The sequence below is a fragment of the Rutidosis leptorrhynchoides genome, chromosome 6 (assembly GCF_046630445.1).
Source record: "Rutidosis leptorrhynchoides isolate AG116_Rl617_1_P2 chromosome 6, CSIRO_AGI_Rlap_v1, whole genome shotgun sequence".
Taxonomy (NCBI): domain Eukaryota; kingdom Viridiplantae; phylum Streptophyta; class Magnoliopsida; order Asterales; family Asteraceae; genus Rutidosis; species Rutidosis leptorrhynchoides.
In genome coordinates this window covers 247,296,548-247,312,675 of record NC_092338.1, presented here as the reverse complement: position 1 = coordinate 247,312,675, position 16,128 = coordinate 247,296,548, and the positions used below count along the sequence as shown (strand labels likewise).

General features: G+C 32.3%; 2 protein-coding genes across 2 annotated transcripts; both read right to left on the bottom strand.

Annotated features, from left to right (window-relative positions):
* Positions 1-13,540: 13,540 nt before the first annotated feature.
* Positions 13,541-14,092, bottom strand: LOC139854453 (uncharacterized). The gene has a single exon (XM_071843756.1). The coding sequence runs from the start codon at positions 14,090-14,092 to the stop codon at positions 13,541-13,543; it is 552 nt and encodes a 183-aa protein (XP_071699857.1).
* Positions 14,093-14,460: 368 nt separating this feature from the next.
* LOC139854452 (uncharacterized) lies at positions 14,461-15,708 on the bottom strand. The gene is made up of 2 exons (XM_071843755.1): positions 15,113-15,708; positions 14,461-14,953 (listed from the first exon to the last, which is right to left on the bottom strand). The coding sequence occupies exons 1-2, from the start codon at positions 15,706-15,708 to the stop codon at positions 14,461-14,463; spliced, it is 1,089 nt and encodes a 362-aa protein (XP_071699856.1).
* Positions 15,709-16,128: the final 420 nt, after the last annotated feature.

Below are 16,128 nucleotides of genomic sequence, written 5' to 3'. Positions count from 1 at the left end.
CAATGTTTATAAAATGTATCATATAGAGGTCAAGTACCTCGTGATGTAATCAACTGTTGTGAATTGTTTATAATCGATATGGACTTCGTACGGATGGATTAGGAAGGGTCGCTTTAGTTGGTATCAGAGCGGTGGTCTTAGCGAACCAGGTCTGCATTAGTGCGTCTAACTGATAAGTCGATAGGATGCATTAGTGAGTCTGGACTTCGACCGTATCTGCATGTCAAAAGTTTTGCTTAACATTTCTAGTCGGAAATCATCTGCTTATCATCCTTAGAAAATTACCTGCTTATCATTATTAGTTTAGACATGTCTTGCTACATTAATTGCATGAGTAGTGTATAGACAAAAATTCATATCTTAGCGTATCTGCTAAATCATATCTTATCGTATCTGTTACTTTAAACTTTGCCTGACATATCCCGCAAATTCCTCCGTAATCTACAAAATCGTTTGATCTATATATATAGATATCCTATGTAAATAGAATACCACCCGATAGCTGGAAAAATCACTTTATATCGAAAAGTCCTTTATCCAATTGTACGAAATGGAATTCGTCGTTAGTTCAAGTCACTCGAATTCCGAAATAGAATCTCACTCAAGCGCCGAAAGCAGTGTGACCGGAATGGATCAACCAATCAGTCATCACCTATTCTGGATGAATTGGGGATGGGTTCGTAGCCTCCTCAATCATTGGAGACAAGAAGAAGGCAATCCTTTCCATCCACCACATTGCCCTCTTGACAAAGAACCTGAAGCACTTACCGGCGAACCTGTCTGAAACACCATTTTCTCTCTCATTTCCAGAGTATCTACTCACGATTATATAATACATCAAATTCTAGATTTTATTTATCCGCTCGTACGAACCGACAATCACCCCGGTGTAATAGAAGAAGTCCACGAGCTTCGGGATAGGGTAGTGGCTTTGGAGAATATGGTGCAATGGTTACAAACACCAGCACCAGCACCAGCAGCATAACCAGTACCATCATCATCAATGCCAACAGTACCATTACCCCCTCCAACCACAACCGCGTCGTAAACCTCAACTTTACAATCTATCCCACGAGCACTCATGTCATACGCTCTATAGACATCAAGGAATACCAATAACAACAAACGATGAAGTATTGATTCATAACTTCATTAAAGAAACCTTCTGCAGCGATTATATAATCTCTAAAGTCTTATAGATTATCTATTCTAACCCTAACCAGAAATCAGGTGAGTGAACCAAAATGATAGAAGGAAGAGTAGAAACCCTGACAAGAATGTTGCATGATTCGCAAGATAGACTTGTTTTACTAGCAGCATCAACAGTACCGTTAACATCACCAGCACATTTAGTGCCATCAGCATCGTCAGAATCAGCAACACCTATAACATCAAAAGCTCCGTCAGTTCAAGAATCACCGTGGACACCATTACGAATCAATAACACAAACCTTGTATCAACGAGTTATGAAGTATTAACTCATTGCCACTGAAGAATTTATATGTATATCTTATATATATAAAATTTTAAACCATAATAAATCTTTCCGTACTAAGCTATTATGTGTGAATCTTAACTACTCGGTTAATTCATACTACTAATATGCTATAATGTACATCCTTCGACAACGACTTAACCATTGTTAACTACAATCTCTGTTTCAATTTAATGAATTCCATTTCATAATAATCAAGCGTATTATTCAAATATATGTTTGATTTTGCACTTTCATCATCGATGTACTCGAAACTTTTCAGATAACATCATTCGTATCTTGCGAAGTTAACAAGAATTTCACGAATACCAACATCTCGCAAAGTATAAATTCATAATATTATTGAAGAAATACTCCGTAAAAGTGATGTAATTTCTAAAGTTTTTAGAGATTATACAATTCTAGTTGCAACCGTAAATCAAATGAGTTTAATATTAACTCATTAAATCTATATTACATCTGAAAAAAATATATATGTAAGTATATTTTCATAAAGATTGTAATTAAAAATTCTTTTGTACGAACTGTTAATGGTGAAAATATTTTAACTGGTAGGTAATACCCGAGGAATATTCAGATTTCACATTAATAAGTTACACTGTACATTCTTCGAAGCTGATTCAACAGTCGTTTACTATCCTATTTATATCCACCGATATGCAAATCCGTTCACCACAGAATAACCATTTTCAACCAATTTCATATTTGGATTTTGATTTATCAGAATCCAACAAGTGGCATAATGAAGAAAACATTTGACAAAATAAAATTTGTTAAAAACAAACAAATTAACTATGAGAAATTTTGTTAAGAATCCAGGCTAACTGTTCCTAGCTAACTGTTCCTATCTAACTGATCACATTTTATTTATCGCAATTTACATTCTCGCAATTTTATTTATCGACATTTAATTTCTGTATTTATTTTACGCACTTTAAATATCGGGACACGTATACAAGGTTTTGACATATCATATATATATATATATATATATATATATATATATATATATATATATATATATATATATATATATATATATATATATATATATATATATATATATATATATATTATTTGGAATAACCATAGACACTCTATATGCAGTAATGATCGAGTTCTCTATACAGGGTTGAGGTTGATTCTATAATAATATATATACTTTGAGTTGTGATCGAGTCTGAGACATGTACACGGGACACGATATGTATTAATTAATTCGAATATTATATATTAAACTATATATGAATTATTGGACTGTTAACTGTGGACTATCGACTGTAGACTAATAACATTGGACAATTAAAATGAATTAAAATATTGATTAAAACATATGAAACTAAATAATTCTTCAAGTTTGCCACTTGATTTCATCTTAAACCTCATTTGTATCTTGATGATTACAATCTGCGTTCAAACCCTTCATGATTCTTGAAAACACCTCAATCTAGAGGATGAACCAACCGCACTTCATCTACGGAAAAAAAGATTGATGTATATAGTTCTGCACCTGAAAACACTCAGAACCTGAGTAAACGTTTAACACGTATCTGTACTAGTTCCTTTGGCGTTGTTATTACCGAAATTAACTTTGCAATCCCTTTCCAAAGTAGTCAATTGTGTCACAGCTTCAACAAATCAATTTTGACTTTTCGTTCGAAATAACCTTATTATGATCTTGATATATATGCGTACTCTTTTATTGGTACCGGGGAACCTTTTATATTTCATCTTATTACCAACAGACGTACCAGCAACCTCGTTGCTCTTTGGCTTAAATCCCTCCGACAAATCACTACATTTATCTATTGAAGTCTCATCATATTCTCATCCGCATCTGGTAACGAGAATTGCCATACCAATTACTGAGAATCAGCAATCAGTATTTCGAATCTCGCAGCGTTTCTACATCAACATTTATATGTATACATATAACATTTATCTCTTAAAAATTATGATCTTCCATTCTAAAATTGTGAAAAGCACCCAGCCTACAAATCAATACATTGAACTTTGAAAAAGCTGAATGAAGCAGTAGAAACTGTAGACAACCGTAAACGACCTTAATCGTCGAAAGTTTGATGATAAAGAATAGTATGTTGGAAAAGCTCAGAAAAGTTGGAACTGGAAAACTGATTGAGCAAACTACGAAGGAGTCTCTGAATAAAACACAAGGACTAAACTTGTACATTAAGAATCCTGATGATTCTATTTCTGATAAAATCTTTAGCGAATACCTTGCTTCTGACTCCAAACTCTTGCGGACAAATATTCTTCACCATCCTTCGATATTAGAAATTCCAAGATATCATCGTATCTTTCATAATAAATATCCTCCATATTTCTGAAGATGTTTTCATAACTTTTCTTATACGAAATCATTAACCTTTTCATGCTATCAGTGTTACATCATATAGAAACTGTTAGTTTCTATATTCTGTAAACTTTCGAGCTTAAAATATGAATGTTATGGAAGTAATGTTGGGAACTGATGCAAGAGTTAGTATAATATAATGACACTTGATCAACGTGATTATATTACAGTAAGTCATGCTGAGTTTCTAATGGAAAGTGATAATTCACAGACTATAACGTCATCTTGTGCCATGTTACACGACTCTTGTATTCTATTTAACCTCAAAAATATCAAGAAAATATTTTCTTGATAATTCGGTCTTTTCCGGATATTCTGGTAATTTGACAAATTAAATCATGCTACTACTTTTCCTTTCTACCTGGTATATTATGATAATTCGAAACTCCATACCTACGAATTCTGGACCATTACTTGCGAAAAGAAAACAAAAGCATGAAGCTCCAAAATAGAAAGGGAGTATAAATCGCAGCAAATAAGAGAGAGCATTAACTATGAATAATAATGATTATAGAAGATGGAAGTAGGGACTCCAAAATATAAGAGAGAATATAATGCCGGATAACAACACATAAATTACAAACTGTGGATATTAATACGAATAGCAATATTAAGACACGGTATAATTAAGAATAGTATCACCCAAGGTAATAGTGAAAGTAAACAGATTTTTCTGGTGGAAAAATTGAAAAGAGGGATGACAGAAATGATAATTAGGAAAATATTAGGAATTAGAACTGGACTAAGTATTTTCAAAATCTTTTGGATGTAAGAACTAAGAAAGAAAGTATAGGAATGATGAGAATAATGGAACGGAGGAGTTTAATTTATAATAGAAATATCAGACAGAGTAATCGAGGTAGATCACCATATTTAATTATAGAAATCTTAATCTCCTTATTTGCCGAAGAATCAAATCTCTCTGATTTTGAAGATTTTCTTTAAATCCCTCGAATTCCGGAATTCAACCAAGACGACGTCAAAAGTTAAAACGAAACTTCATTTATTCATTTCACTCTTTTGTAATAGCTTCATTCGTGCTCTTCGAATAATCGAATTATTTTATCGGTATTATTCAATAATGATAAAACTCTATTTATCAGCTCATATTCGTCAGGAAAACATATTTATTGTTAGCCATGATGACCTCACTCAAATTTCGAGACGAAATTTCTTTAACGGGTAGGTACTGTGATGACCCACGAATTTCTGACCAAATTTAAACCTGAATCTTATTTGATTTCGATACAATAAGCAAAGTCTGTAATGTTGAGTCTCAAAAACTTTTGAACTTTGTTCATGTAATAATTTAAACCTTTGAGAATTCCCGACGATTCATGAACAATTGTGTATAAATAAATATGTAAATATAAATGTAAGTATATATATAATAATAATTGGAAAGAATAAAATATAATATAAACATTTAAGTTAAATATGTAAAATAAGATATAAAATAATTAAATTGATTCTAAATATGTATATAGGACTTTTTATACATAGCTGATATTGTATGTATATAGTAATAAATATAAAATATATAAATATTGAAAAATCAAATATAAATTCTATGGATAATTATTATTATATTGTTGTAAGATATAAATTAAATCCTCAAAATATGTTGTTATGTATATATGTATATATATATATATATCTTAAAAGGACATATGTAATATTATTATATTAAATTTAATTACAAGTTGAATTTAATTGTTATATTAATGTTATTATATTACTTTCATTATCAATTTTGATATCTGTATTATTAATAGATTAGTTTAATATATAATTTTATATATATATATATATATATATATATATATATATATATATATATATATATATATATATATATATATATATATATATATATATATATATATGAAATTCGATATGTATAAATTGTTATATCAATATTATTATAGTAATGTTAATATCAATATACAATATTTAATATAATAGATAAGTTAATACATTTAATTTATCATTAAAATTAGTAGTAAATTTATAATTTTAAGTTATTATGATTATTTGTTATTATTATCTTTATCAACAATATTATTATTATTAATATTAATAGTATTATTATTATCATTAATATAATTATTATTAATTAGTATTATTATTATTAATATTATTATTAATTTAATAATATATATATTATATGTAAATAAATAAATGAGTATATACTTCCAATCAGCTTTGTTTTCTTCTTCTACTTCTTTCTGATCCGTGACTCTAGGTCGACCCATACATCAACTCCGCAACAAGTAAATCAATCATCTATTATTCTCTGCTTCTATCCTTCGATTCTTCCATATTTAATATCAATTATCATTTATAATCGCTATTGTCTAGGGAATTAAACAGAAAAGAGGCAGAAAGATTTGCGTACGTGATGGGTTCCAAGCAATAGCGCAACTTTCGATCAATTATTAAAATCTAAGAACGCAGAGGTGTTAGGAATTACATACTTAAACTACCTGTAAGTTTTCAAACATTAATTCTTTCAATTGTGCTTAAATTTTGAAGTCAAAGTTAATTACAAAAAAGTCAACAGAATGATTATTCATGAAATTTGAATTCTAGTTGATGTTTTCGGATGAATTAAAGATTTATAAAGATTCTAGGAACGATTTTGAGTCTATCTCATGTTGTAATTATTAACTATTACGGTCTAGAATTCAAAATCAAATGTTGAGTTGTCTTCGCGTTTTCAACTACACAGACACTTCTGTATTATTTTTATTTATTTACTTATTTATCTGTTAATTTAAATCCTCATGAATCCATTGTGTTTTGATTAATTATCCTAAAACCGTTTAGATGGTCAGTAGTTGTGTTGAACTGAAAATTGGGTCGTGAGGTTTGGGTGAAGAAGAAGAAGAAATAGGAACAAAAAAGAAGAAGGATTGAATATATGAGAGTTCTGATAAAATTCAGAAAATAAGTAGCAGAGCAGTGGTCGTGGGTGTTGGGGTGGTAGCAAGAGGTCACGGGTTCGAGCCCGGTATGAGGCTATTCTTTTTACAGAAGTTCTTAAAAGGGTATAAAGCTTTTATTTTGTTATTTCTATTATTATTATGATTATTATTAATGTTATTATTATGATGATAAGTTATTATTCTTATTATTATGATTATTATTGTTATTAGTATCAGACTTACAATTATTATTATTATTACCATATTATTAAGCATTATAATTATTACTATCATTAATATTAATATTAGTATTTAGTATAAGTATTAATTATATATGTATAATTATTATTAATTTTATTATTTAAAGTATCGTTATTAATATGATTATTAAGATTGTTGTTATTACTAGTATTATAATTATTATTGTTAATAACATCATATTTATATTTACAAGTATTAGAAATGTCATTAACATTAGTATTTTGTAAGTATTATTGAGATTGTTATAAACTGTACCCTTTAAATATTATTATTATTATTATTATTATTATTATTATTATTATTATTATTATTATTATTATTATTATTATTATTATTATTATTATTATTATTATTATTATTATGAATATTAATATTAGTACTATTATGAAAATAATAAAACTTATTTGTATTTTCGTTAATATTAGTATTATTATCATTTTAAACTTTTTAGTATTATTAATATTGACGTAAATATTATTATTAATATTGGCATTTCCTTTAATATGAATATCAGTAACAAGTACTATTATTATTAAAAATTAATATAATTATTACTAAAAGTATCATTTCTTTAAATCTATATTTTTATAAAAACTATTATAAATACTATCAATAATATTATTAGTACTATGAAAATTATTATTATTACCAGTATAATTATTCTAGTGTTATTATAATTAGTATTTTTGTAAACAAAAGAGTAATTACATAAAAGTATATTTAATATACATAACTCAACTATATTAATATTGTTTATATATAAAATGAATACATTTGATTAAATAATGAAATATATATAAGTTAAAAATATAAAAGTTAAATCACTAATAGTAAATACATATATATTTGTTCGATTACAATTATGTATATTAATAAATATACAAATGATATAGGTTCGTGAATCCGAGGCCAACCCTACATTGTTCAATAGAGTCATATGTATTTTTACTACAAAATACATTAGGTGAGTTTCATTTGCCTTTTTACCCTTTATATTTTTGGGCTGAGAATACATGCGCAATTTTTATAAATGTTTTACGAAATAGACACAAGTAATCGAAACTGCATTATATGGTTAAATGATCGAAGCCGAATATGCCCCTTTTAGCTTGGTATCCTAAGAATTAGGGAACATCACTAATTTTGAGAATTAGTGCACGCCTAATTGACGCGAATCCTAAAGATAGATCTATGGGCCCGACGAACCCCATCTAAAGTACCAGATGCTTTAGTACTTCGATGTTATTTTATATCATGTCCGAAGGATTTCCTGGAATGATAGGGGATATTCTTATATGCATCTTGTTAATGTCGGTTACCAGGTGTTCAATCCATATGAATGATATTTTTATCTCTATGCATGGGACGTATATTTATGAGAAATGAACATCTTGTGGTCTATTAAAATGATGGAAATGATTATTTATGTTAAACTAATGAACTCACCAACCTTTTGGTTGACACTTTAAAGCATGTTTATTCTCAGGTATGAAAGAAATCTTCCGCTGTGAATTTGCTCACTTTAAAGATATTACTTGGAGTCATTCATGGCATATTTCAAAAGACGTTGCATTCGAGTCGTTGAGTTCATCAAGATTATTATTAAGTCAATTATAGTTAGATATATTATGAAATAGTATGCATGTCGTCAACTTTCGATGTAATGAAAGATTGTCTTTTCAAAAATGAATGCAATGTTTGTAAAATGCATCATATAGAGGTCAAGTACCTCGTGATGTAATCAACTGTTGTGAATTGTTTATAATCGATATGGACTTCGTCCGAATGGATTAGGAAGGGTCGCTTCATGTACCCATAGAATTTCAGACATTCTACGCCTAGAAATAGACCCGCTGGGTCACTGCATTTATCATCTGAACTTTAGTCAGATAGAAGTACACTTTCTCTCTCACACAGTTCTTTCTCACTCTAAATGCACATTAGCCGCTTAGCAGCAATACGCTAGATGGATCAATTACATATTGATCCCCAGAATGATTGAGGCCACCCCACGGATCTCTCATCCGTGTTCCAGGTCTGCAGAGATTATTTCTCGAGGGCAAACATCAATCGCCATCATACGCTCCACGCTAAGTAGCTATTGTCTTGTACTGGTACCTTACAGCCGCTATACGGAAAATCGTACCAACATCGGATTCTCCTTCCAACATTTTTCTCTTATGTGTCCTTCCATCTCACAAAAATCACAATATTTTGCATCACCTGTAAAGGCGTTTGGCTTTATTTTCCTTAACTCCTTCTTTGAATAACTATTGTACAACCCATCTTCTTTCTTTTTGCCATCCATCATTGAACCACTAAATTTATTTTTTTTTGTTCGATTTCCGTGGCTACGTGCTGCTCATGCGCCTAGTAAAAGGGCTTAAGCATAGAAGCTGCCTGCAGGGCTTACGCTTGACGCTGGGTGGCCTACTGAATGCTAGGCGGCAAATGCTAAAAACTGCAAAATATTGTAATCTTTTGTGCTCTTTGATCCATTTTTTTGTAAAAATAATGTTTTTATGCGTGTATCCCTTAGGATACACCATTAACTCCCCCAGTTTAATGTCTTTATTTTTGCAAAAAATAAAGTCATTAAACTAAAAATTGCCTTTTTCCTCGGGAACTGCTATAGCCGACCTTTTCTCTGCTATGCCAGCTACTTTTTGATCATGGTCTGCAAAAAAGTACCTTTTCGAATTTCGAATTTTACTTTTCAATTAAATTTATTTTCCCGCATATTTGTTCACCCGACACGTGGCAACATATCATCCATGCGATTAACCATCAACCGTTTATCTTCCACTCGCTATTTAATATCCAAATTTTACTGTTTCGCATTTACTTCAACCTGAATTAACTTTTCTTCATCTACCTTAAATCTTCTGTCAATAATTCTCTTCTTAACTACCTAATCAATGGCCATCTTTAATGTTGAAAATATTCAGAGCAGAATTTCATCAACATATCTCGATCGCGTTAGAATTGCGTTCCCTAAGTTTTTTGGGGCTGACGCTGTTCTTCCAGGTTCGCATGATCGTGCATCTCGTCCCCCTTCTGGGAAAGTTGCTATTTACTGTCATGCTCTATATTTTTCTCATCTTCGTATCCCTTTTACAAAATTCTACTTAGATGTTTGTTGTTTTTATGGCGTTAGTGTTGGACAATTTGAGCCTATGTCCATTCGCAAAATTATGCTTTTCGAGATGTAATGTCATGCTCGAGATATTACACCTTCTATACGCCTGTTTTGTCATCTTACAACCGTAAAGTCATATGATAAAGGATGGTTATGTATTACTTTAGATGGATTTCTGCTTAACTCTGGTGATTCATCAGAGGACTGGCAAAGCACCTTCTTCTTTATAAATAGTGAAGTAATTCCCAACAACTGTTTAAAAGCCTGTTATTAACGTACATCGCTTGATCCTCCCAAAATTTCTCATCCTAGGATATCTAGTGATGAACGAAAGTTAGTAAATATGATGAAAAAAGAAAGAATTCCAAAACGGTGATATCCAGAACATATGCTTTTTTTATGCTCCCTTAATGCTGAATGAGATGAAGCAACTCGTGGCTGTGCTATTGTTATGTTAGAAAACAAAGGTATATTCTGATGATAAATTGTAGTTTGTTCATTAAGTTGTATTATGTGCTTAGTGACTGTTATTTTTTGTTCTTTTAGCAATTACTCCGCTCACCACCTTGCGTCATATCAAGTTTGATGACCTTCAATTTGCTTCTGAAAAGATGGTTGATGAGATACTTGAGAAAAGTTTGTGTGAAAATGAGCTTGTTGATGATGCTGCTTTAACTCGAGCAAATTCGAGAAAACGATGTGTTGCTGGTAATCTTTCTTTTGAATCAATAGCAGAAGAAAATCTTTTTTGCTTTTTCCATATGCCTAGTAATGGTGGCTATTATAATATTGATCCTGATAAATATCCAATATTGAATTGTGAATCATCCTATCTGGATTGGAAAAACTTTTTGAATAACAACTGTTATCTTAATTCTACCACGTCATCTGAAGGAGAAGCACTGAGAAAGCTTGCTCTTCCGCCCCCTGCTCAGCGTAGCAGAATAGGAGAAAGTAGTTCACAAATTAGCCTTCCTAACTTAGATATTGCTGGTTTTTCATCTATTCTGGCGGGTCCTCCTGGTAGCTATGAGGATTTTATGAAATATCTTGAAGCTATGGTGTCTCCTTCACTTCTTCATTTCTTTGAGAGTTTATCTGATGGTGATGCTCTAAAATATCAAGCACATGGCATTATCTGGAATATTGCTGCATAGTTTAATAATTTAAAATGTTTAGAACGTTCTGATCAGGTTTATTGTGATAAATCTGAAAGAGTTGAGAATGATTCAGAATTATTGAATACTGCAAGGCTTGAGTTGGATGCTGTTGTTGCTACTAAGAATGCTGCTGAGGCTCGCTATGTTGAAATGGCAACAAAAGAAAAATGGTATCTTTATAAGATTGAAACATTAACTCAATCTGAAACAGCATTAAAGGAACAACTGGAGGTAAGTAAGGATGAGACCAAGCGAATTATTGCAGGTGTTCCAAAGATAATAAAAAATGCCTTTGCTTCAGAAAAATTAACCAAGCCTTTTGATGAGTTTATAACCGTTACGCTGGACACTGAATGGATAAGATTTCTAGAATCGCTTCAGAAGGGTGTTCCTGATTTCCCTAAATCTTTGCCTGAAACCCTCACATGACAATTGAAACCAGATGCAGAAGATAGGCTTAAGGCAATAGGTGAGCAGATAGAGCATTTATCATTTCCTGAATTAGAAAAGTTGTGTAATAATGTTGCTACATCAGTAGATGATGTCTTAAATTTGAAATTGTAATGTGTACTGCATGTATTATCTGCTGGTTATTAATGTGTACTATATATGCAATTACTTTGTGTTAATTTTGCCAAAGCTTTATATGTTTGATTTGAATCAATCAAAAATGATGGCTAGCCATTTATTGGTTGTATTATTTTACGTCATGACGGTCGTAGATACAATATATTGCCTGGATGTTCAGCGGATTTATATATCATCCGCTGCCATTTCAACCTTTTGTTTATGATTGAAGTTCTGCCACCGAGAATAAACTTCTCTTCTGTGGGCAGGGATGACACACAGCTTTATGACATCTAATAAAAATCCTTGGCCGAATAAAAATTATGAATATTATGCTTATAAGAATTAACTGCTTGAATTCTTATAATTAAAAGAAATTTTTACATTTATGATTGCATCTCATATTCACAATAGTTGATCAGGCTATTTGAACATGCAATACTACGCATAAAATTTCATAAAATTTCTTTAAACGCATTGCATTCCATGTTCTTTAAATTTCCTCACCAGAGGGCGCTGTCAAGGGTATATGATCCATTAGGATGTGCCCCTATAATTTTGTATGGACCATCCCATAGTGGCCCTAACTTCCCTTGTTTTTCCTGTCTGTTTGCTTCATTTTCCCTCAACACTAAATCTCCTTCCTTGAATTGCACATATCTGACTCGCTTGTTGTAATATTTTGTCATTCGCTGCTTATCATCTACTTGACGGATGGCGGCCATGATTCGCCTCTCTTCCAATAAATTCAGGTTTTCACGCAAGATAGATGAATTTTTTTCTATATCAAATGCCAAAACTATCTGTGTCGGAACACAGATTTCAACTGGTATTACTGCCTCAGTACCATATACCAAGCTGAATGGTGTTTCACCCGTGCTTCGTTTTGGCATTGTACGGTGAGCCCACAAAACATATGGTACTTCATCTACCCATTTAGTCTGACTCAAACCCAATCTAGCCTTTATGTTGGCTATAATTTCCTTATTTGTTACCTCAACTTGGCCATTGGCTTGTGGGTGAGCAACTAAGGTAAATGTTTGTTTGATGTTTAATTCCTCACACCAACTTCTGAACGGATTATCTGCAAACTGCTTACCATTATCGCTTACAATTTGGTTTGGTAAACCATATCTACTCACAATATCATGCCATACAAACTTCTTTATATTTTCACCTGTTATCCGTGTTAACACCTCTGCTTCAACCCACTTACTGAAGAAATCAATTGCAACCACCAGGAACTTTGCATTTCCCACACTTCTTAGAAATGGCCCTACTATATCAATTGCCCACTTACAAAATGGCCATGCAGATGATACTGAAATTAAATCATATTTGGGTAAACGATGGACGGTTCCGTGCCGCTGACAAGCATCACATGTTTGGATTACTTCTTATGTATCTCTGTAAATTGTTTGCTAATAATATCCTTGTCGCATTATCCGTCCAACAACAGTTCTATAACCAGAATGATATGAACACAAACCTTCATGCATCTCTTTTACCACATCTATTGCTTGAAGTGGTGCTAAACACCTTAAATTTGGACCATTGAAAGATTTTCTATAAAGTACCCCATTTTCCAAGACGTAAAGCGGAACACTTACCTTTATCTATCTTGCTTCCGTGACATCAACTGGCAGTATTTCGTCCTGCAAATACTTTACATAGAGAATCATCCAACACGGTCCTCCCTCTTCAACTGTTACCACTACCGCTTTTTCATCATTTGATTTATCCTTCAAAACTTCCACCAAAACTTTCTTATGCAAGTGATCAAATGTTAGCATTGCTAACTTGCTTAAAAAGTCTGCCTTTTTATTCTTATCTCTTGATATTTGCACAACTTCCAAAGTTTCGAAATTTTTTGAAATTTTCTCAACCAATTGCAAATACTGTTTCATTGAGATATCCTTTGCTTCAAATACTCCGTTAACCTGTTGTGCTACAATTTGAGAATCTACATATGCACGCAGATGCTTTATTCCCATCTCAGATGCTAAGCGGAGGCCGGAAAGCAATGCCTCATATTCTGCTTCATTATTGGATGCATAAAAACCAAACTTTAGTGCATATGTATGTTCTTCCCCTTCTGGACTAGTAAGCACCAATCCTGCACCAACTCCTTCCTCACTTGATGCACCATCAGTGTGCAATTCCCACATGCAATTACTGCTTTTAACATCTTGCAAATAATCCACCTTTTCTGTTGTTTCTAAAAGAAAAATCTGCCAAAATTTGCCCTTTAACTGCATGTCGCGGTGAGAAATTTATTTCATAGTCCCCCAATTCAACTGCCCATTTCGCTAAACGTCCTGACGAATCTGGATGTTTCAAAATTTTCTTTATTGGTTGATCTGTCAGAACAAGAATTGGATGTGCTTGAAAATTACGTCTGAGGCGTCTAGCTGTGTGTGTTAAAGCATATACCAATTTTTCAATTGGCAGATAGTTAACTTCACTTTGCTGCAATATCTTACTGACAAAGTATACTGGCATTTGTACCCCGTTCCATTCTGCGATTAAAACTAAACTAATGGCTTCTGCCGACGCTGCCATATATAAAAATTAATGTTTCTCCTGCTATTGGTGCAGTTAAAGTAGGCAATTCTTTTAAGAGCCGCTTAATATCCTGAAAAGCTATTTCATCTTCTTCCGTCCACATAAAATCCTTTTTGTTCAAACAACTTTTTAAGACCCTCATAAATGGTAGTGATCGATCTGCTCTTCTAGATAAAAACCTTGTTAAGGCTGCCAATTTTCCATTCAAGCTTTGCACTTCTTTCTTTGTTTTTGGAGATACCATATCTTCAATTGCATGAATCTTTTTTGAATTAGCCTTAATTCCTCTCTCTGTAACAATATGACCTAAAAATTTTCCTTCTTCCACACCAAAAGTGCACTTCTTAGTATTTAATTTCATATTAACTCTTTGTAGTGATTCAAATGTTTTAAGAGTATCTCTGAGCATACTTTCTTCCGTATGACTCTTAATAACAATATCATCAACATAGGCTTTCACATTCCTGCCTATTTGATATTCAAACTCCTTATCAATCACACGCTAATAAGTTGCTCCTGCATTCTTCAATCCAAAAGGCATCATGATGTAGCAAAAAATTCTATCTGGTGTGTGGAATGTTGTTTTATCCTGATCCCGTATTGCCATGGGTATTTGATGGTACCCCTTGAATGCATCCAAAAAAGATTTAAATTGATATCCGCTTACGGATTCCACTTTCCAATCAATTTCTGGTAAAGGGTAGTTGCCCTTTGGGCATGCTTTATCTGGATTTCTGACCATCACTGGATTTGCTACCCATGTTTGGTATTTAACTTCCCTCAATATCCCAGCATCCACTAATTTTTTAACTTTTTCTCTAAGAAATTTGTTTCGATCTGGAGCCATGCCTCTTTTCTTTTGACATACTGGTGGGATATTGGGATTCACACCGAGCTTATGTTCAGCTATATGACACGGTACTCCAGTCATATCAGAATCTTGCCACGCAAAAACATCTAAATTGGTTGCTAAAATTTTGTAAAGTTTTTCCTTTGTTTCTTTTACTATCGTGTTTCCAATAATGATTTTCTGATCTGGGAATTCTGGATTTGGTGACACTGACCCATCTTCATGAACAATTGGATTGATAGTAGTTCTGTTTATTTGCACACATTCTATTGCTCTTCTCCGCTCAGCGTATAGCGTGGCAATGCCAGCCGGTGTAGGAAATTTCATCATTCCGTGCACTGTTGATGTCACAGCTCCAAATTTCATCATAGCTGATCAACCTAAAATGACATTATACTGTGAATTCGCTTTGACAACCAAAAACTTGATATGAGCTGTTCGTTTAAATGGTGTTTTTCCCAATACTACTTCTAAAACTATGCTTCCTTCTGACCATAACGAGTCATTATCAAAACTTGCTAAGGGAACAAATGTGTCTTTCAACTTCCCCTTAACTCTTTCTAGCAATTGTAAAAAACAATGCTCATACATGATATCTGCCACTGCTCCTGTATCAGTATATATTCCTCCAACAACACAATTTTCTATTCGGGCTTCAATCACTACAGGGGCATCAGATGGATTGGTATTAAACATGGAAAGAAAAGCAATCAATTCCTGTTTCCAATCTTCTAATGCTTCTGATTTCCTCCGTTGTCCGGCTTGCCATGAGTGTATCATATTTGCTTC

Coding starts and splice junctions, on each gene's coding strand:
- LOC139854453 (XM_071843756.1), bottom strand. CDS start 14,092: ATGTGGGAATTGCACACTGATGGTGCATCAAGTGAGGAAGGAGTTGGT.
- LOC139854452 (XM_071843755.1), bottom strand. CDS start 15,708: ATGATGAAATTTGGAGCTGTGACATCAACAGTGCACGGAATGATGAAA. Junction 14,954..15,112: donor TTTTTGGATGCATTCAAGGG/GTACCATCAAAT, acceptor TCAAATAGGCAG/GAATGTGAAAGCCTATGTTG.